The following is a 23,825-nucleotide window of genomic DNA, read 5'->3' as shown; positions in this document are numbered from 1 at the left end:
TGTGTGTGCACGTGTGTGTGCGCGTGTGTGTATGAGGTAATTATACAGGTGAGGTGTGTGAAGTGTTACACTGATGACACTCTGATGAGAGGGATTTGTTGATTCACCACCGGCTTTGCGGTAATCTGACAACCTGTGTGAGTTCAGTAGGACACACTGACACTCTAAAACAATAGAGCAGCTGTATGTGCAGTTAAGTACAGGAAGGGCTTGCTCAGGTTATCACCTTCCCAGAATCTCCCGAGACCGGAGATGTGATTCAGTCTGACAGTCACGTGGGGGGTCACAGATGTTACTCGGTTCATGAAGGACTGTCTGGTCACACGGTGCACGTCTCTGCTTTTTTTCAGTGTTTTAGTGTTCAGTGTTCTTTCACATTTGCGCCATATCTCCTTTACAAATTTGCTGTGTCCCATTTCTTATAGTATGCAAATAGTATTCTAAATAGTATGCAAGAGAAAAGATAATGCATCCCAGGAAGAGGTTCTGAGCATCTGCAGATAATTTGAAAAAAAAAAGTTTACATAATTTAAATAAACTTTTAAATAATATTTTAATAAGTTTTATAAATAATAATATATAAATATTATAATAAATAAAAATATAAAAAAAATTATTATAAATAACTATATTTATTTATTAAATATAAAACATATTTTATAAATCAATTTATAAATAATTATATTTTATACAAATGTTTTTTTAGTTTTTTATTCTGCGTTTCTTATTTCTGCGTCTTCTAAATTATTATTTTTACATTTTTATTCTGTTGACAGCCATAGTTTTTTTTTTTTTTTTTTTTTATAGGAATACATAGCTACTATATATACAGTGTGTGTGTATATATATATATATATATATATATATATATATATATTATTTATTTATTTATTTTCTTTTTATTTTTTTGGGTAGATGTTTGCTGTACTTAAACGTGCATGCTTTTTTAGTGAATAAACCAACAACCTGTTGCATAACAAAAAAGGAGGAATTTTTGACAGTTCGGCATGTTTTCTTACAACATTCCTATGATGTGCTTTTGTCGGCAAAGTGCTTTTATGTGTAGTAGGACTATATGAAATGGGATACGTTTGCTAAAGCGTTAGACTTCCTGTCATGCTTTGTTCATTGGGATATATTTTCGAACTCAGTGCACTCTAATCAGTACTGTAATGAATAACATGATTATTGAATTTACACAATAATAAACAAAGTCTGAACCACCGTCTGCAATTTGATTCTCACTCCCTGTAATTAGGCTGTTCACGTTAACAAGAAAATGGCTCTTTCATTGAAAAGGAGCAGCAAATAGAAAAGTTGTTGCATCATGCACAGGCCCATTTGTGCAAGCAGCAATTAGATGTTTAATTTAAAGCTTCAAAGCCATTTTTTAATTATACAGATCTGACCAGAATGCAAAATGGATTCTGACATAATGTGCAGGTAAAAAGACTGTTTTTGTCTTGTGGCAATACCTCAGGGTTTGGTGTGTTGTTCAACGATAAGTGATTTCATGTGCAGCTTTCAGTTTTATTAGTGATTCTGCAGTAGAAACAGAGCATTATGGTCCGGTGGAGATCTCTGGAAGTTAGTAGCACTCATTGGTGGATGGTCTGTGGGTTTTTGGCCTCTCATGACATCCACATTTCGGTCAGCTTGCACTCTCTTCCCTGATAAATCATTTATAAAGCTTGCATAGTTTGCATGGACTGAGTGCACTTGAACAAAAACACATAACAGTGTACACTTTGTACAGCTCACCGTGAATATCTGAATTCATTTTGGCACTAAAAAACTAAAATTGGTTTCTCAACCCTTGGCTGAATCTCCACACGGCTTCATGAAATACTTCCTGCAGTGAGTTTATGTGAAAAAAAAAAAAAAAGATAAAAATTGTTTTTGCCCAGTTCATACATAAATTCATGATGGCCTTTCTCATCCGCAGAACTTAGCCTGATAAAGATGTCCATAGTTTATTCTTTTTGGTATGTTCTCATGCCTTGAAGCTTGCAATAAAATATTTCTAAAAACCAATACAGGATCTTTCTGAAATTGTAGATACTGTATGTCGCATGCTATCTTGTACGTTGCGTCTACGAGAGCAAATATGGACAGCATCAATTTTAAGTTTGTCTTTTTGACGGTCTTCTCACTTCAGTTTTAGCAATTTTATGTTTGCTACTGTATCACTAGAAAAATTGAGATAGCCATTAAGCATGAAAGTATTATGCAATCATTTAAGATTTCTCCTTTTACAGAAAATCTTTGGCATAAAGGGTTCTTTAAAATTGATCCGAGAACCCTAGGGTTGTATATAGAACCCCAATGAATTTAAGAATATAAAAGGTAGTTACAGATTATTTTAGAAGGAGGCCCTTATTGAAAGAATGTTAATTTACCGTCCACCATAGTCCGGTTTTGTAAGGGTAAAATGCATGTAGAAAAAGAGAGTAAATATCTGCACACTGAACACACCATGGAAACAAGTAATGCTTTTTTGGACAATACCATGTTGATAATACAAAAGTATTTTTTAAAGCATCTTATAGCACCAGATAGTAGACTTGTAGTACTATGGTGTATAAATATATCAAAGAACCCCATGGTAGTTATCAAATTACCATAGTATTTGATAAGTGTGTGTGTGTGTGTGTGTGTGTGTGTGTGCGCTTGCGTGCGCGTGTGCTCGTGCTCCAGGTAAACCCTACGTTATGAGGACAAAATGTCTCCACAGGGATGGCGATATCCGTAATCCTTGTCCTTGTGGGGACATTTTTTGGTCCCCATGAGGAAAACAGTTTATAAAACAGACTAAATTATGTTTTTTGAAAATGTAAAAATGCAGAAAGTTTTCTGTGAAGGTTGTGTTTAGGGGTAGGTTTAGGATTAGGGGATAGAAGATACAGTTTGTACAGTATAAAAATCATTATGTCTATGAAAAGGCCCCATAAAACATGAAAACAACTGTGTGTGTGTGTGTGTGAGTGTGTGTGTGTGTGTGTGTGTGTGTGTGTGTGTGTGTGCGCTCAGGCAGTAACACTAGAGTATATTGTCAGTAGCGTGACTGTTCACCTCTGATACATCACACGGCTTTGATGTCTCAGAGGCACTTATACGTGTATCCCCAAGGGCTACACACACACACACACACACACACACACACGCACGCGCACACACACACACACACACACACACACACCTCTCTCCGCAGGGATTTGAGTGTCTGACAGACCCCCCTATGGCTCCGACTTGTCATCACACTTATCCTGAAATAAAGTTGCCCTCTCAGAAACGAGCCCTTTCAGTTTTCACGCACCTCACGGCTCTCTAATCCTGACAGCTTCTCTCATTCTCTTTTTAATGTTTTTTGTTGTGTTGTGTGTACGAAGGTCTTTGATGTTTGATGATCTACACACATAAATTTGAACTATAATTCAGTAAAAGCTCAAGCGTCTTTGGTCAAATCTAACATTGATAGCTTCGGCTCTAATAGGTTATTTTCTTTTCACAAATGTGAACCAGAATTGCAACATTTTCTTGCAGTTTATAATTTTGGAAGGTGTAATGCGTAAATATTTATATATAAATATTCATAAATAAAAAATAAAAAAACACTTTAGATTGACTTTTTATTGACTATTGATTCGTATTTGCAGTGTTATTTCATTTGTTTGTTGATTTAAATGGTGATTTTCTTAAAATCACATATCTAAGTTATATGTATAGGAAAAGATAGAAAAATAATTTGATTGTAACTTAAAAAAAACAAGTACATTTATAAATAAATAATATTTAAATACATTTTAAAACAAAATTTAAATGTATAAATTTACAATGCAATTTAAGTGTAAAAACATTCATTCTAAATAAGTAAATAAGTTAGTAATTCACACCTAATAAGGGTGTAAATAAATATAGAATTTTTAGCAACTTTTGATTGAGATTGTCCATTGATTTATACTTGCAGTAGTATGCCATTTTTTACATTATATACTGCTAGATTTTTTAAAGTACATGAAGACAGATATACACATATAAATAAATACAATTACAAATTATAAAAATAAATACATTTATAAATTAAATAAATAATATTTAAATATGTTTAAAATAAAATTACTCGTATTAATAAGTAAATGAATACATAAACCTTCGATTTACCTTGTCCATTGATTCATACGTGCATTATGTCATTTTTTGCTTTTGCTCCTGTTCAATCAGGAACTGCTTAACATGATTTTATGTGATATTGTTTTGTGAACAGGACTGTGACATGCTGTCTGGAGAGACGACGGCGTGGACATCTTTAAGAGACGTCATCCCTCACCTGGAGCAGCTTCAGTCTGAGCAGCGTATCCTTCACAGTTGAATCAAATGATATTACTGTCTAACACTCGGTGAGCGATACGCTGACTATATCTCAGGGTTTAGCTGGGTGAAGGCAACTAGCCTGTAGCGGTTTTGCCCTGGAAACAACTGCTAGACTCTGCAAACGATGCCCGATACAGTAATCATATCAGTTTCCAAAAGATTGATGTGAAAGGTGTGAGGGTAAAGCTGTCAGTTCTGTCTAGCTCACTTGCGTTTACCCTTTGGACATGCGTCTGATGTATAAAAGAAAATGCAGGGTGTCTTCCTGCTGAAATAACAAGGGTAGATTGTATTTTGAAATCTGTGTGCCAGTGGGTTCCCAACTGGCTTAACCAGCAAGACTTTCTTGGCCTTAAAGGCATACTGTGCAGTTTCTGTTTTTGTCAAACAGCGACCCCTAGAGTCGCTGTGGAGTACTTGTATTTAACGTTACTGTCGTAAATACTCACATGGTCAGTTTCTCGTTTTCTTTTCCTTGACTCTGCCATGATTCACGTCTGAAATGCGTGCTAGTATCTTCCATAGAGGCTGCTTCATATGTTGTTGATGTATGTGACGTCGTGCCGTAAAGCAAGTCGTGATTCTCGCGAGATTTGTCGGGGCGCCACCTCTCAAACTTGCATTGCTATCGGGATGATTCGCCCTACTACGAATTCGTTTACATTGAAATGACTTGAACGAAGCTGTTATATTAAGGTACAAATCTTGCATAGTGTGCCTTTAACTACACTGTAAAAAGTGATCGTAATTTTAACGGTAAAAGACTGTAAAAATGCTACAGTGAAAAACTGTTAATTGGTTAACAGAAAGTTTCCGTACTATATATGGTAAATAACTGTGATAGATCTAATGGTACATTTAATGTAATTTTACTGTAAAATACCGTTAAATTTACAGTTTTTGAAAGTGAAAAAGAACAACTCATTGTATAATTTACAGTGAAAAACCGTAAATTGACATTCCCACAATTCCCTGTGTGACACTTCACATTTGATGTATTTTTGTTGAAATAACTATGTTTCTTCATAGTTTTCTTCTTTTTTTCTAATCAGTTATGTACATTAGGGTTTTATGTTACATTTAATGTTGTTAAGTTAATGTTTTAAAATTTCATGTGTGTTACCGTGATGGTGTTTAATGTTTGTGTGAATGACACTGTGCAGCTTCTATAGTATTAACTTTCTTGTGGAAGAGCTGCTTGTGATGAGCTTTGATTGATCATGTGACTCTCATCACTGCTGTGATTGTTGGTTATCAGTGTATTACAATGGTACAAAACAGATGTTAATACTTCAATAGGACGGTAAATTCACATTATATCAGATAATAAAATACGGTTTATTACTGTAAATTTTAAGTTAAGTCTGTAAAACCAATAACGTTGCTACCGTATTTTTGACGGTAAAGTTCTGTCAACCACAGCTGCCGGTTTTTTACCGTAAAAATCACGGTTTAATTTTTTACAGTGTAGTTTTTGTAATACAGTCCTGCTTCTTTTTAATTGTGTCCTTAACTGTTTAATCAAAAGACTGGGAGGAGTTGTTGAAAGAGAGTCGAGCTCTTTTGCACAGATATGCAGACGTCATCCCGGACAGGAACATCTATGTGCTCAGGCTGCTGGATCTGGCCATGGACGCTTGCATTAGTCTGGATCACTACGAGACGGCACTGGAGTACGGCAATAGGGCTCTGGGACCTTACAAGTGAGTGTGTGCCTCTAAAAGTTCTCTGATCTATGTCTTCACTGACAGATCATCCTGGTAAATATCCAAGGAATAAACCTCCATCAAATCTATAAAAGTCCCATTAGAACTGTGACTCACACAGACTCGTTCGTGTCTGAAGATCCAAAACAGACAAGTGCAGATTTAGTTCATAGAAACACTAGGCAGTATTGAAGAAAAGATCCTTGTACTATTTTCTACTTTCTATCGACCCTTTTCTGTACTATTCATTACCAAAGGAATAGTTCACTTCAAAATTAATATTCTGTCATCATTTGCTCACCGTCAAGTTGTTTCAAACCTGTATGAATTTCTGTCTTCTGTTGAACACAAAAGAAGATATTTTGAAGAATGTCGGAAATCAAACAGTTGATGGACCCCATTTACTTCTATAGTAGGAAAAAAAATACTATGGAAGTCAATGGGGTCCATCAACTGTCTGGTTGCGTAACAATAGCGTAAGTATTGGATGCCTAAAGGTCCTTGCACACTGAGTCCGAAATTTCCATATGTTTTTTTTCGTATTCGTAATTTGGTGGCTCTGAATTTTCAAAACACCTCTTAAAATGCTTGCTACAGATGCGAAAAATGCAGAAAATCGAACCCGATCCAAAAAAATGTATGATGGACGAAAGTTTCGGAGACAGTGTGTAAGGACCTTAACTGATCAAAATGATGAAACAACAGCAAAAAAGGCATTATAGTGTTATTCTCTTTTTGACACAACAGTTTCAATATTTCAACATAAACAATGGCATTTTGGGAGGGAAAATGTATTGGTTTTGTATAGGATACTAACAGATTTATTGCCTCAGGACATTTACAATGCTTGTACACCCTGCAAGAATACACTATGTTGCCTACCCAAATATACAGGGTTTGTTTTTTTGTTTTGTTTTTCCTATAACCTTTATCAAAAAAAGCTTGTTCAGCTGTGTTTAAATGGAACAAATGGATCAATTTAGGAAAGGGCAGACCCCAGGTGACATGCACTGCAGGACAGTATTCATCACCAACTAGCACTGAATCAATGTGCATGACACCAGTCTTAGTTTTGTGCACAGTAGCCACTATAAGACTTCCCGTGAGACGTGTAGAACAGGAAGCTCTAAAACACCGATGGAAACTGGTCTTCTTCTAAAGCAAGGCGTTTGTGAGCGCATTCGTGTAAAGGAGAACAGAAGATCCTCTGTAGGAGGTTTGGGACTCTTCTATTGTGGTATTTCATTTGAGGTTTTTGGGAAAAAAGCTGTTTGGAAAGGTCTCTTTCCCATAGTGCTGAGAATAATACATTCCTTCAGGCCAAACGCAAAGAGATTATTGACTTCAAGCTCCTGCAGATGTCAATTTGTAGCGGCAGTAGACCTCCAGTGATTTCCACTAAATCCATAAGTAAACAGTAAAGCAAAATTTGGATCAGAGCTTCAGAGGCATTGGACCTTAGAAAAAAAGTGAAATTACCCAACAGCTTTTCTCCTGTCAAAGGGAGGGAATATGGTTGTTATTTTTCTACTGCACTGGATCCCGTCTTCCCATGTCAGCTCACACAAAGCGTGAATAAGTTTTTATATTGCCTGTTGGATTCTTATTCTCCAGCTTTATACTGCGTCTGATTAATGTTTATGGTGTCGAGGGAAGGCTGCCAATTGCAAGGAAAAGGAAAAGTGCTGCTAAAATGGCTTTTTAAATACGGAATCGACATTGAGATTGATGGTTGCCAGTTTCTGCTGTTAGTACAACAAGATAAATGCACATTATAAAGAAAGATAAATGCCGCACACAGGAATATTTCAACCATTTGGTCATTTTCATTGCATATCCTTCAAGTGCTGATAATTGCTGCTTTCACAATGATTTCTGCACTTGTCTTCGGCTAAGAGAATTTAATGTCTGCTACCCAAAGAGGTTTATACTAATAATAATGCATTAAAATGGTCAAAAGTGACAGTAAAGTTACAAAAGATTTCAGTGTCAACTAAATTCCGTTCTTTTGAACTTCCTATTCATCAAAGAATCCTGAAGGAAATATCTTGTTCTCCGCAAATAAGCAGCACAACTGTTTTCAACATTGATAATAATTATAAATGTTTCTTATGAGCATCAAATCATCATATTAGAATGATTTCTGAAGGATCATGTGACACTGAAGACTGGAGGAATGATGCTGAAAATTCAGCTTTGCATCACAGGAATAAATAACATTTTAAAATATATTGGAATACTAAAAAGTTATTTTAAATGATAATAATATTTCACAATATTAATGTTTTTACTGTATTTTTGATCGACTAAACGTAGCCGCTGTGAGCATAAGAGACTTCTTTTAAAAACATTAAAATATCTTTCCGACCCCAAACTTTTTGAAAAAGTAGTACATGTTGCTTAATAAATGTAGATTTTGTCGGATTGCTGCAACTTTTCATTTGCCATCAGTGAAGAAAAAGCTTTTTGCTCTCAGAATGGTTTTTAGCCCAACACATCACAGATATACTGTAATGTCCATAGCCTAGAGCAAATTTTCCAACTGTGCCCTGTTTCTTCCCCTTCAATTCATTATCATTGCACATGCCCTAATTATTTCCTTGAAAGTGGGGTTTAAAAGTCATCAGAAGTCATAATCCGTCAAACATTTGGGCAGAAAATCAGTGAAACCCGCAACAAGGCTGTGAAAATGGTTTTGTTTAAGTGACAGCTCCAGTCATCACGTAACACCGGGCTTCATGACATTCCATTACAGCTTGATTCAGTATTCGTCACGCGCTTTTGTTCTGCCTTTCAAAAATTGTGAGGTTCATTATTGGCCTTGTCTGGGATCCCAAATTATTTCTGGAATTGGCTGGTCCTGTGCTAGCTGTGTGAATGCTTTCTGAACAGGCAATTATTAGCAGCGGTCCTCCCCCCCCCCCCCCCCCTACCCCCCCTCCCCCCCCCCTACCCCCCCTCTTGTCATTGAGGCTTCAAGAGGTCTTGAAAGAGATACTGGCGGAGCGACCACCTGACAAAGCAATAATAGATCCTTCACATCACGAGAGAGCTTGAACGGCCTTCCAATCACTTCTCCACTCAGGAAGAAAATGTAATTTGGTTACCTTAAGAAACTTTTCAAAAAATGGTTTATCTGTGCTATGATTTATTTTCAAAGAAACTGGTTCCTGTTCTACTTGTTGCATATTAACTAAAGTCGCTGCTGGCTATTGCAAGATAAGCAGACATTTATTTATGCACCGATTCTATTCAGTCAGGCAGTTTAGTGAGAGCCACTGAATTGTTTTAATTGCTCAAGTGCTTAATATATGCCAAGTGATTCATTAGTGCTTGCTGTTCTTAGCCAGTCTTTTCACAATAATTAATTTGATTATAAAATTAGCACTGCAGCTTCTCATTGCTTATGTATGATGATGCTTTGCATTTCACTTTGAACTTTTATTCAGTATTTTAAATCTAGATTCAGGGATATTCAATGACTTGACAACTTACATAGTGGGTGATAAGTTTGATTTATGTATCTCTTTTACAGAGACCAAGCACTAGCCAAGCGCCAAAAGAGAGCATAAATTTCCTTTATGGGCAAATAATGCTTGTATGTTTCTCAGATGTCTCTAGGATGTGTATATATATAAGCTACACACACACTCACACAATTTCACTGCTGCTAAGAAACATTTATAGCCGTTAAATTAGGCTACTCAATTCGCCCGTCATTGGCAGGTGTGGCAAAACGTTTTTGCTTCTTTTTGTTAAAATGCCCAACCTTTTTAGCACTTTCTTCAGGTGTTGTTAATTAAGCAAAAGATGTGCACTCAGAGAAAAGTGTTTCTTATACTATTCTATAGATTTCGCTCCTCTCACTTGTGTTTCTCAAGTTTAACACTGCAGTTATCAGTTTAAACACATCACAGGTTTCGGTACCTGCTGTTCAGCCTGGAAGCACAAACTATTTACATTCTCACATCCAGGTGACTGTGACTATCAATAGCTCAACTGCGGTTAGCTCATTAACAAAACATTACAATGTGAATTTTTAAATTCCTGCCATTCAGTCATGCAGAGTGGATACATATGTGGCTTTCTTCATGTATTCTTCATGTATTTTTGGTGGTGTTTTGGCAGGTATCTGTCTGTCTGTCTGTCTATCTATCTATCTATCTATCTATCTATCTACAGTGAGGAAAATAAGTATTTGAACACCCTGCTATTTTGCAAGTTCTCCCACTTGGAAATCACGGAGGGGTCTGAAATTGTCATCGTAGGTGCATGTCCACTGTGAGAGACATAATCTAAAAAAAAAAAATCCAGAAATCACAATATATGATTTTTTAACTATTTATTTGTATGATACAGCTGCAAATAAGTATTTGAACACCTGTCTATCAGCTAGAATTCTGACCCTCAAAGACCTGTTAGTCTGCCTTTAAAATGTCCACCTCCACTCCATTTATTATCCTAAATTAGATGCACCTGTTTGAGGTCGTTAGCTGCATAAAGACACCTGTCCACCCCATACAATCAGTAAGAATCCAACTACTAACATGGCCAAGACCAAAGAGCTGTCCAAAGACACTAGAGACAAAATTGTACACCTCCACAAGGCTGGAAAGGGCTACGGGGAAATTGCCAAGCAGCTTGGTGAAAAAAGGTCCACTGTTGGAGCAATCATTAGAAAATGGAAGAAGCTAAACATGACTGTCAATCTCCCTCGGACTGGGGCTCCATGCAAGATCTCACCTCGTGGGGTCTCAATGATCCTAAGAAAGGTGAGAAATCAGCCCAGAACTACACGGGAGGAGCTGGTCAATGACCTGAAAAGAGCTGGGACCACCGTTTCCAAGGTTACTGTTGGTAATACACTAAGACGTCATGGTTTGAAATCATGCATGGCACGGAAGGTTCCCCTGCTTAAACCAGCACATGTCAAGGCCCGTCTTAAGTTTGCCAATGACCATTTGGATGATCCAGAGGAGTCATGGGAGAAAGTCATGTGGTCAGATGAGACCAAAATAGAACTTTTTGGTCATAATTCCACTAAACGTGTTTGGAGGAAGAAGAATGATGAGTACCATCCCAAGAACACCATCCCTACTGTGAAGCATGGGGGTGGTAGCATCATGCTTTGGGGGTGTTTTTCTGCACATGGGACAGGGCGACTGCACTGTATTAAGGAGAGGATGACCGGGGCCATGTATTGCGAGATTTTGGGGAACAACCTCCTTCCCTCAGTTAGAGCATTGAAGATGGGTCGAGGCTGGGTCTTCCAACATGACAATGACCCGAAGCACACAGCCAGGATAACCAAGGAGTGGCTCTGTAAGAAGCATATCAAGGTTCTGGCGTGGCCTAGCCAGTCTCCAGACCTAAACCCAATAGAGAATCTTTGGAGGGAGCTCAAACTCCGTGTTTCTCAGCGACAGCCCAGAAACCTGACTGATCTAGAGAAGATCTGTGTGGAGGAGTGGGCCAAAATCCCTCCTGCAGTGTGTGCAAACCTGGTGAAAAACTACAGGAAACGTTTGACCTCTGTAATTGCAAACAAAGGCTACCGTACCAAATATTAACATTGATTTTCTCAGGTGTTCAAATACTTATTTGCAGCTGTATCATACAAATAAATAGTTAAAAAATCATACATTGTGATTTCTGGATATTTTTTTTTTAGATTATGTCTCTCACAGTGGACATGCACCTACGATGACAATTTCAGACCCCTCCATGATTTCTAAGTGGGAGAACTTGCAAAATAGCAGGGTGTTCAAATTAATACTTATTTTCCTCACTGTATCAATACTGTAGTACACACAAAAAGAAAATGGACATCTGGTCACACTTTATATTAGGTGTCCTTATCTACTATTTACATGAAAAATAAGTACAGTATACTTATTTTGTTAATATTGTATTGCAAAACACTTGTTCTGCGATTGAGGTGGGATACAGGTAAGGTTATGGACAGGTTTAGTTCTATGGGTTTATGGGTGGTAATGAAAGGGTCACCAGTCTAATTCTATGTTTAATTATAGCTGTAATTAGGTATTTTATAAATGTAAGTACAATATAAAAACATGTACTGTATGTACGCAATAAGTGCATTGTTTCTGCAGTGATTCATTTAAATGTTAGTGCATAGTATAGTTAAAGACGCCTAAAGAGGGACCGAACATTTGTATTTAAACAGTAGGCTACATTTATTTTTGTCAAAATGTTTTACATGTAAACTGAAAATTCACAGTTGCTTGGTTATTTTTACATATTTGAACAGGAAACTAACTGTTCAGAGATCTGAACTTATTGTTTTGAGAAAAATAAATGTAAAAAATAAAGATGTTTAATTACAATGCTGTTGCAGACAGGAGTACCCTTGGTATTTGAGTTGTAGGTTTGTTGTCTTCCTTACTTCTAACTACTATTAACTACTTGATGTAAACATTCTTGCTAACTTTAAATTTAAGTGGACCTCAGAGAACATTATTTTAAAAAATGCATGACCCCTTTAATTTTCATTAGAAAAATGTATTGAGTTATTATTAATTATTATTATATTATTATATTACATTTTGAATGTTATATAAATAAATCAAATATCAAAAATGAAGAATGTTTGTTTTTGAGGTTACGGTCCAATTAAAGGTCCCTTGCTTGAGCATTCTTTCCTCTCAAACCAGTTCAAGTCCTCTATTAAAATGAGACAAGCTGGCGTGTCATTAATATGCAAATTAGGGCATTAAGCAGTTAATCCAATGAAGTGGAATAAGGAACATTCCTGAGAGTCCGGCTCCAAGGGCATCCTGGTCTGCGGAGTTCCCCTTCGCTCCAGCAAAACACTGACCGCTCGGCTTTGACAGTTTCAGACCTCTGCGAGAGGTTCATGAGTGACTTCACTCTAATGTTTATGTACTTTGTCTCATTGCCTGAAGTGTTGCTTTGCCTCTAACTAGCAATAGACATTGTGCATCGAGTTAAGTTGTAAACAGGGCATTCTTTAGACCTGACTCACTTCATGTTTATCATTCACATGCAAAGTTTTCTGTTTCAGATCACACAAAACAAGAGAAGCGCGTGTCCAGACTTCACTAGATCACTTTTTGTTTTTATTTACTTGAAATCGCCAGGACTAGTGGAAGAACCTGACCTGGTCATTTCCGTCATCTCTCATTACATTACAGAATGCATAAATATTTATTCAAAATGTATTTATCATGCCCACAAGGGTAGCATTTCTAAATGTATAAGTGCTGAAGGTTAGCTTATTCTGTGCTCTATGAAAATTTAATTGACTACTGACCAAGTCAAGCTTAGTCACTGGGGCTTTTAAGGCTTCACTTTTATCTCATTGCCAAAGAGCATGTGATCTATTCACAGGAGGTTCAGTCATAGTTTATCACTCTACATAGTCTGCAGTCTTTGAGGCACCTACAATGATGCACAACACCGCACCGCTATCAATGAGTTCAGCCTATTTCTGTCTCTAAATTGTCATTGAACAGTAAAGTATGTATTTTTTACACCACAAACACCACAAACACCAAACAGGATTGCAGAAATAATGACAAGTTTTTTTCAGACAGGTTTTCTGAACACTCACACCATCAGCTTTTTGCTCAGACCAACAGATCACCTAAAACTCACTGATGTCTGATGCAATGATATTCAAAATAATAATAATAATAATTGCACATCCATATATATTGTATCTTTAAAAGACAATTAACATTCAGTAAATGAATTGCGCTGGCAGTATCAGATGAGCTGAATTGAGCTGGATAATGACACTAACTTTGAAACATGGTCAATGAATTGAATTTAATTAACATTGAACTGACTTGAGCTGAATGGCTGTTGCCTTTCGAGGAGCTGCTTTATAGCTTGTTTCATAATTGATTAATTTTACAACAGTAACGCTATTTTCCTGTTGGCAGCGGCTATTTGCACTAAGTTTAATAACAGTTAGATGCTGTTTATACTTATACAGTAAATAGTAGCAGATACTGTTTGCACCTCAGTGTTGTTGTACATTAAACGATATGCAATAATAACAGTGTAAATTATAAAAATATAAGGCCTCCCTACCCCTACCCCTACCGAATCAATACTTTATTATTACACTTTATTTCCACTTTTCAAATATTTTCGTAATTTTTGACAAAAAAGCGACAAAAGGCGGAATCGAACACGGGTAGATTTGTGCCATGCTCCTTACCCCTACACCATGCTACTGTTGACAGCATCTTCCATAATTTTGTCTGGTCCAACCAGACATCCTATTGTGGAGTTAGTGTAAATAGCCTCTGCCAACAATGCAGGCTATTTGTACTTAGACACTCCGTTTCCTATATTTATTAAGGTAAAGCTGCTTTGAAACAATCGCATACTGTATAATAGGTACTAAATTTCAATTGAAACGTCACCACTGTTAAAAAAAAAAAGTATGTTTTTTATTGTATAAATGTGTGTAGTGTAAATGAAATTTGCACATACTGCATCCACCATGTTGTCATTGTCATGTGACCTATGGTGTCAGTTGCGTCGCTTCACTTTCCACTCACCATTCACATATCCTCTCCCGAGGCCTCATGGGATAGTAAAGTGTCCATCGGATGTGCATTTCAGAATCTTGCCGGAAGTACTGTAGTAGGTCATCCTGATACTTTTGATTTATGAATACCATGAATTCTCACACTCGGCTCACATTACAGAGAATGGAAGTAGGCACTGAATCTGTATTGTATAAAGCACTATATAAATACATGTGAAAATGACATCTTGAAGCCACTATGCAGTATGTGAGGTTGTGAAACCACTGCAAGGCAAACAATACTGTGTCCTTTTGCAGCAGAAAAGGAAACACTAAAATAATTTTACAAATTTAATGTAATTGCACATTCATTTCCACAGTGTTGGCAAATGTGCATTTAGAAGGCATTTGCACAGTTTTCACCACTGTTATCAGATTTTGATTTATGCAGATCTAGTCGTGTTCTCCTCAGCACAAAGCAACAGATCCTGGGGCGTTTCAGCTGCGAGATCCTTCTGACGTCTGACAGAGTCTCTCAGCACCCCATCCTGTTCTATAGCTCAATGTATCGCATAGAGGACAATTAACACTTATATCATCAAGCCACATTGGCAAAAATATTGCATGCTGGTTGAATAAAACATTTTTGAGCATAATTATCATTTACATTGCTGCATTGCTCATGAACCCAGCTCTGGTCGGGTATGCACACTTTTCTAGATCTTTTCCACTTAATATATTCAGTCATGCCAATTAAAGCGGATTTATTTTTAATGAGCTGCTACTGATATGGATGTTTTACCTACCGCCAAAACACCAACAGGTGGTGTAAAGAAAATCCCAGGATTCTGCATCAGTACTTCAGGGATGCATATTTCTATTCGTAGATGCTGTATGAAACAGGGCTGTTATATTTAAATATGCATGAAGAGTGCATATGCTTTTACCTCAGACTTTTTAGTTCTGTTCATCACCAAGCAGAAAGAAAAATAGAGGCCACTTTATTTCATGGACGTTTGCCACAAAATGTATTTGAAGCCACTTTTAAAATTGTATGAATGTCATTGTGTTATATAACAGAATACCAAAAGCAAGTTTTGAATGTTGGAAAGAAAGGTAGCAAAAACTGTTTTCAAGCCAAAAAATCACACCACTTTGTAGATTTTAAAGGAACACTTCGACTTTTTGGGACTTTAGCTTATTCACCGTATCCCCCAGAGTTAGATAAGCCCATACATACCTTTTTCATGTCCGTGCGTGCCGTAACTCTGTCTGACGCACCCACCGCTAGCCTAGCTTAGCACAAAGACTGGAGGTAAATGGCTTCAGCTAGCATACTGCTCCCAGTGACAAAATAACTCCAACATTTTCCTATTTACATGTTGTGATTTGTATAGTCAAAGCGTGTACGAATAACAAGGTCACATGAGACACAGCCATCTTCTAACCGTATACATACTGGGAACTATATTCTCAGAAGGCGAAGCACTGCTACTTCTGCGGAGTGATTTACTCCAATTCTGAGCGAACTCTGCTCCTCACCACGGGGCTTCTCAGGCGCTGCGAGCAAATCACTCCGCCCAAGTAGCAGTGCTTCGCCTTCTGAGAATATGACCATGTTATTTGTACATGCTGTGACTATACAAATCACAACATGTAAATAGGAAAATGTTGGCGTTATTTTGTCACTTATTGGGAGCAGTCGGGTCAATTTTTTTAATTTTTTTAATTTTTTTTACAGATCGGGCTCGGGTCGGACTCAGGCTCATTTAGCTTTTCTCCTTTCATCGTGCCCATAATATACGTGCAGAGCGCATGCTACTGTATGAAATATTGTTATATTGATAATATTATAAATATGCAACGCAATATGCGATCACGCGAGTAACGCGACGCGCGTGCAATGCATTAGGTCAGGGTTCACCAATCTTGGTCCTGGAGGGCCGCTGTCCTGCAGAGTTTAGCTCCAACCCCAATTAAACACACCTGAACCAGCTAATCAAGGTCTCACTAGGCATACTAGAAACTTTCAAACAGGTGTGTTGGAGCTGGTTGGAGCTAAACTCTGCAGGGACAGCGGCCCTCCAGGACCGAGATTGGTGAACCCTGCATTAGGTGACAGTTGACCATACAGAGCATCAGGGAGAAGTTGGAGCATAAGGAGTTACTAAAAGTTCCCAATACTTCAGGAAAAGCTGCATTTTGAAAGAGTTTTGATTTTATTACCGAGCCTGAAGCCTTCAACAGTGGATGCTATTCTTTTTCTTCACAACGATCACAAATAAACAGTGAATGAACCTACTCAGTTCAACTGATTTTTTTTTCTTTATTATATTTTTATTATTATTTAACGTTAGCCAGTTGGTGAAGAGTTCTTTGAAACGTTGTTCTTCAGTAAAGTTACTTGATATCAAAAAAAAGGTAGGCCGTAAATCTTTATTTACTGCTGGATCACATTTGGCTATACAATATTTATACTGCATGCTTATGCTTCTCTGTAATGTAATGGTCTGTATTAATATTTGTGGGCATAATTGTCGGTGGTGGTAGTTATGTTTGAGGCCTATAATAAAATTTTACCTAGTAGCGTGTGTGTGTGTATGTGTGTGCGTATGTGTGTGCGTCTAGCAGAGACAGCGCGCATCAGAGAGTGTGCGTCAGAGAGAGCTCAAAGTGATATTGATGTTGGTCTTGGGTCGGGTTCGGGCTGAAAAATTGCATACGTTTTCGGGCTGGGGCCGGATTAGGGCTTGAACACCACGGGCCAGGTCTCGGTTAGGGCTGGATGTTTTGCCCTGTGCAGGGCTCTAAGCACTATGCTAGCTGGAGCCGTTTACCTCCAGTCTTTGTGCTAAGCTAGGCTAGCGGTGGGTGCGTCAGACAGAGTTACGGCCATAGACTGTAAAAAAAGATGGACGACGCCCCTTCGCTCTCTTCCATTGATGAGAACTGAAGCCTCCAGAGTCCCGATATGGCGCTGACATATTGGAACTTGAGTCTGCGCAGTAGCGATCTCGGGACCAGACCTGCGCAGTAGTGAGCAGGAAGTAAAGCCGCAAAATCAACGCTCCGCCCTCACTCTCGCCGAATGCACTCAGGGAGAGTGGATTCTGCACACTTTTTTAAAAATTGATTGCAGTACGTCAAGAGGCTTGTTAAAATAAAGTAAATACAATCTCCTCAGTCCTCCGAAGATCCCGAAAAAAATGTCCGTTGGTGCTTCAGTGACTACTTCGCTCAGAGAACCTGTCAATCACAGCTGTCAGTCATGACGTTACACCACCGCATCACGTAACTAACTAAAAAACAACTTATTTTTGAAACAGATACTTGAACTAACATCAGCGTGATAAAAACGACAGCAAATGAAAGAAACCACCTTTGGAAAAAAGATATTTGAAGTGTAATTTAATTGTTTAGTTGGTCTCACGTCCCGTTGAATAACATGGGGAGGCGGGGCTTATGACCTATACTAGGACCAGTCACCGGGGGGCGATCGAGACGTTTTGGCTTCACTTTTCAGGGCTTGTGCGGCACGCTTGGTTACGGCACGCTCGGAGATGAAAATGGTATGTATGGACTTATCTAACTCTGGGGGATATGGTGAATAAGCCAAAGTCCCAAAAAGTCGAAGTGTTCCTTTGAATGATTAAACAATATACTGTTCAAAGTTGGGTCAAATCTCACTTCAATTGTAATTTTAAGTGCTCAGAAGTGTCCAAATACTTTTTGGGGCCACTGTATATTACACATAACCTGTAAAATATACAATATGTTGTGCATGTTTAAAAAAAATTGGTAACACTTTAATAAGGTTTCATTAGTTGACATTATAATGCATTAACTATGAGTAATACACTTGTTGCATTATTTATTAACCTTTGGTAAAGTCTGGATGAAGTTGCGATAGTCTTTTCTTCCCTATTGTGATGTGTATCCAAGTGAAACGGCTTCTCGAATGAGAAAAAATGTAGGAAGGGACTTGATTTTGTCCAGCGGGAATTGATTGGATGGTTGTGGTTGGCTATTGGTCGATCTCATGTGAGTGACAGGTTGCCCCGCCCTCACTTCAGTAAAAACATCATCAAAAGAGAAGAGATGTCGCTGCAAGAGGGGGAGGGGAAGTTATTTTGATTAAAGATTACGAGGGCAAATTAATTAAAAAAAAATAATGATGTGCGCAGATAAATAATTTATAATAAATACTCTTGTAAAAAACACAAGAATTGTCCATTTTGATTTCATGTTGACTTTAACGTTAGTTAATAAAAGTACATCTGTTCACTGTTAGTTCATGTTAGCTCAGGTCCATTAAATAATATAAACAGCTACAACTTTTGATTTAAATTATGTATTAATACATACTGAATTTAACATTAAGATTAATATGTTTTAGCAGTATTTTTCATTGTTAGTTCATGTTAACAAATGCAACCTTACTGTAAAGTGTTAAAAACATTTTGAATTATTGCAACCGCTGATATTATTGGTTTTCAGTTGCAAGATTAATATGTTTAATTAAGATTAATATGTTTTAGCAGTATTTTTCATTGTTAGTTCATGTTAACAAATGCAACCTTACTGTAAAGTGTTAAAAACATTTTGAATTATTGCAACCGCTGATATTATTGGTTTTCAGTTGCACTGACAGCTTCCTTGAAGTGTCCTTTATGAGGTAGAAGAACTTCCTTTGTCCTCGTCTCACTGTCATGACTCAGAGGAAAGATTGGAAACTTAAACTTCTGCTGAATCGGTGCCAGAACTTCATCGCTAGAGCGTGTTCTCCACTTCACTTCACTTAGAAATGAGTGTAGGCCGGGGTCAAAGCGAACCCGATCTCGCTACACAACACAGTGATTTAATTAAAAGGCTCCTCGGTTTTTCAGGGTCAAAAAATATGTGTCGTTTGTCAGCGGTTCAGATGGGATATGGGTGTGAAATGTGTAAGAGGGATTGTTTTGGGGGCACCTACAGCATTGCTTCAAAAATCACATAAAAAACAGAGCCACACACAGTTCTGAGAAGCTGCCGGAACGTTCCGGAGGCCCAGGAAGGCATTAGTGACACTGAGACCGCAGCGTGGGAGTCTGGGTAACAGAGAGGGCGCTGATTAAACCAAGCATTGTGGCGTGCTGAGGGAAAGTGATGGGGGTCCAGCAGGACTGGATTGTAATGGAGGGCTTTGTTATTAGTCTGAGGGTTCAGAGATGGAGTCGAAGGTGGACGGATGAGAGACGGGGCAGTTAGAGGCAATATAAAGGTGAGCGGGCGGTAATGTCGTGAGTCATAGGTGATAGTGTGACTCTGGTGTAGCCAAGCATGTTCCCATGCTCCGGAGGAGGAGAAAGGGTCATAGAAAGAGACCCAGAAGATTCTTATACATCAACATGTAAATATGCTATTTATGAAGAAAACAGCCTTTCTGCCTTTATGACTGTTGTTTTTCAGCCGAAATGTACCAAATTGTAGAGCTCAAGGGTTGGTCTTTCTAAACTGAGGAAGCTTGGGTCATTTCATTTAAGTTTTTTTAAGTTTGGCGGCGTGGTGGCTCTATAGCACTGTCGCTTCACAGCAAGTAGGTCCCCAGTTTGAGCCCCGGACTGTGTCAATATGGGTTTCATCCTGGTGCTCCGGTTTCCCCCACACAGTCCAAAGACATGCAGGTTAGGTGGATTGGACATGTCAAACTGGCCGTTGGAGTGTGTGTGTGTGTGTGTGTGTGTGTGTGTGTGTGTGTGTACCTGTTTTTCTATCCCGGTGGGGACTTCAACCTGAATGCACACAGACTCATGGGGACTCGTGTCACAGTGGGGACCTAAATAGAGGTCCCCATGGGTAAACAAGCTTATAAATCATACAGAATGAGTTTTTTTGGAAATGTAAAAATGCAGAAAGTTTCCTGTGATGGGTAGGTTTAGGGGTAGGGTTAGTGTAAGGAGATAGAATATACCGTTTGTACAGTATAAAAACCATTAAGTCTATGGAGAGTCCCCACAAAGATAGTAAACCAGACATGTGTGTGTGTGTGTGTGTGTGTGTGTGTGTGTGTGTGTGTGTGTGTGTGTGTGTGTGTGTGTGTGTGTGTGTGTGTGTGTGTGTGTGTGTGTGTGTGTGTGTGTGTGTGTGTGTGTGTGTGTTTGTTTGTGTGAGTGTGACTCTCAGTGCTGGAAGGGCATCCGTCATAAAACCTGTGCCAAATCCAACGTGTGTGTGGATAATTCAGATAAAGCGGACCCTGCAAATGAGTGGGACTAACGCTAGAATTTTGTTTTGTTTTGTTTTTAAGGTGAAATTTGTTGTTTCTGTGCCACTAGCTCCACCAAATGGAATTGCAAGAATGTGACTGTTTTCAAACAGATTTCTCGATCCCTCCTCCCCACCTGCCATTGGTCGCCAAATAGATAGCCTATACCCCAAACTTACGGCATTGACTGAAGAACAAGAAGTGGTATATAGTCATTTTTAACACCATTAACTGTCAGGAAAAAAACATGTAAAATAAACATGTAAATTTTTTTTTTTTAAAGAAATGTAAGAAATTTGATTTGCAGTGAGCCCATTTCTTTTTATGTAATGGCATTTGCCCTAGTAAAATAAATAATCGCATAATATATTGTTTTTTTACATTCCAGAAATTTTGAAAGTGATTAATCCAATATTACTCTTTCAGACTGAGCTGTACTGGACACATAGCCTATTTAATTTGGTCTTGGAAAAATTGTATAAAAAAATAAATAAAAATAAAATAAAAGTATAGTAAGGAAATCTCTGATGTTTGATTGTGTTGAGACATTGTTGAGAATATATAAAGGGATTTTTTCGCAAGAAAACAAATCTAAGAAACAATAGTTTATTTATAAATTAATATTAAGAATGTTGTCCATTATTAATGCATTGGTTGTCATGAAGCAAGCAACTAATGTTGTGTTACCACTTTTTTTTTCTTTAGAAATGCATGTGTATTCAACAAATGCCTTTATGAATATAAAAAAGGCTCAGTGAGTGATTAGACATTGATCAATTGATAATTTTGTATTCATTCTTGCATAACCTCGCATCAGCACCACAAACAACCTTCACGTTGACTTGACTGCTGCTCAGAGAGAGTTATTTGAGATTGATGTCACATGACAAAAGCACTTTTAATGCATGGAGATGCAAGCTGCAGATTACGGTGCCAGGGCTTTGTTAATGTGCTGTCACTGTCTGCCGAGTAGATTAATGATAAAGGCTATTGTCTTTCCTGGGTGCGGTACTTCTTTACAGCTCCCAAACAAGTTGCCTTTTGCAGAGGAGATAGAAATCACAATTTAATATTCCTCCAAAGTGGTCCCGGCAGAGATGCAGCTCTTTGTTCTTGGTAATGATCCAGCGTGGAGATGAATAGAAAGGCTGAGCTAACACTAATGGGAGTGTTAACAGGTCGCTGTGGTGCTCGCCCCTCCTCTGGCTGTTGCTACAGCAACAAGAAGTGCCGTTCTTATACTGATGATGGTTTCTGTAGCGTGGCTGGTCATGGACTTCAACAGAAATGCAGTGGTCAAGTTTGTCGAGCCGGTGTATTGTTATTTGATTGTTGATTTTCTTCTCTTGGTGAAATGCGCATTTGACTGAATGTATCGATTACGTTTCATTAACTGGCAGGTTTCATTTAGGTTGTATAAAAGTGAGTGTATTTGGTATACAGTATATCAACAGGCCCATCTATCATATTATTTATTATAGTCAAATAACGTGCATAATGTCGTTTAAGGATAAATGTTTTTTTAATTAAAATAACTTCTGTTTGTATATGAGAGACTCAACAAATAAAGTTTGAAGGCACAGTATGGCATTTTTTGCCACTAGGGGTCGCTAACCTATTTACAATAACAAAGGCGTAGTTTGATGACGCAACATTTGCTAAGAATTATGGATCTTGTCGTCAACGTCAAGCCGACCGATCTAATAATGTTTATGGATGACTGAATACATCGATGTTTTTATCATGACTGTGATATGAAGCAGTTCGGGATTGCTGAGAGACAGCTATCAGCTCCACACGCGACGCGAGTCCCGCGGATATAAAAGGAATATGGACATTTCATTCTACCGAACTACACACGAGTGCAGAATTACAACTCACAGGTCAGTTTATTAGACAAATTAAACTTGTGAGGTAACGCAGCGCTGTTTCACTTGGTCTAACATTACACTAGCACACTAAACTGCATTTGAATGTGTTGAAATGTATGTGTTAGTCTGTCTGTATGAGACTAGCAGTAAACTAGATCAACATTAGAATAACATACAGATCATATTCTGACATTTTATCATTGTTGAACTATAAAACATTGATTAGTTTTATGTAAATGTGCTCACCTGTTTAATAAAGTACATGTAGGAGCGGTCGAAGTCTCGGACGTGGAGCTCTCGTTTATATACTGTCTATGGGAGCTCTCGGCATCTCGAAAACACCGCGCTGATATTGATTCTCGTTTTAGTTCTCCTTTTTTATCCAAAGTCTGCTTGCCATGGTCCATAATGTTTGAACGAAACAACAACAGCGTGCAAATAGACATTGCGAACTACAAAGTTGTCCGCGTCAGTCGCTTTGGTTACTATCAGACGGCTCTGGTTCATAGCTCTGGTTGCTATGGCAGTACGAGCGGAAACCAGGGACAACGCGGATATGACGGCATTGGCGGCGACAAAACGGAAATAAAGAAATGGGACGTTTCTCGAATTAAATTACAAATTTCTCCTGGTTTGAAAGTTGTTGGAAACAGTCGGGATAATGTAAGTACACAACTATAAAAATATATATAACATAGATATAGTGATTTTTGCTATTTTTAAAGCAAAAAAAGTTACATATTGTGCCTTTGAGTCTGGTGTAGTTTAGGGTAATAAGACATTTCTTTTCATTTGATTCATTGGATGGATGGATGGATGGATGGATGGATGGATGGATGGATGGATGGATGGATGGATGGATAGATAGATAGATAGATAGATAGATAGATAGATAGATAGATAGATAGATAGATAGATAGATAGATAGATAGATAGATAGATAGATAGATAGATAGATAGAACTTTCAGATCTGAAGCGTTGTATAAATATTTCTCCGAATTTAGTTTCACATCCATCAAATTCCTTCACGTGCCTTCAAGTGTTTGTCCTTGTAAAACTTGAATCCTCATTCTTTTATTGTAACGTTTAAAGGGTCTGATATTTCTAG

At 37.9% G+C, this 23,825-nt stretch overlaps 1 protein-coding gene across 1 annotated transcript in view; it reads left to right on the top strand.

Moving 5' to 3' along the window:
• The window catches only part of smyd3 (SET and MYND domain containing 3), a 194,872-nt gene that overhangs the window by 165,801 nt on the left and 5,246 nt on the right, over window positions 1-23,825 (top strand). Inside the window, exons 9-10 of the mRNA XM_084096189.1 lie at window positions 4,265-4,352; window positions 5,900-6,074. Of these exons, the coding sequence (XP_083952315.1) occupies window positions 4,265-4,352; window positions 5,900-6,074 (263 nt within the window). The remainder of the gene's footprint in view (window positions 1-4,264; window positions 4,353-5,899; window positions 6,075-23,825) is intronic.

Source organism: Abramis brama (genome assembly GCF_963993115.1).
Source record: "Abramis brama genome assembly, chromosome: 21".
Classification (NCBI taxonomy): Eukaryota; Metazoa; Chordata; class Actinopteri; order Cypriniformes; family Leuciscidae; genus Abramis; species Abramis brama.
Note: the sequence above shows the minus strand (reverse complement) of the source record. Positions and strands in the feature narration are given on the sequence as shown.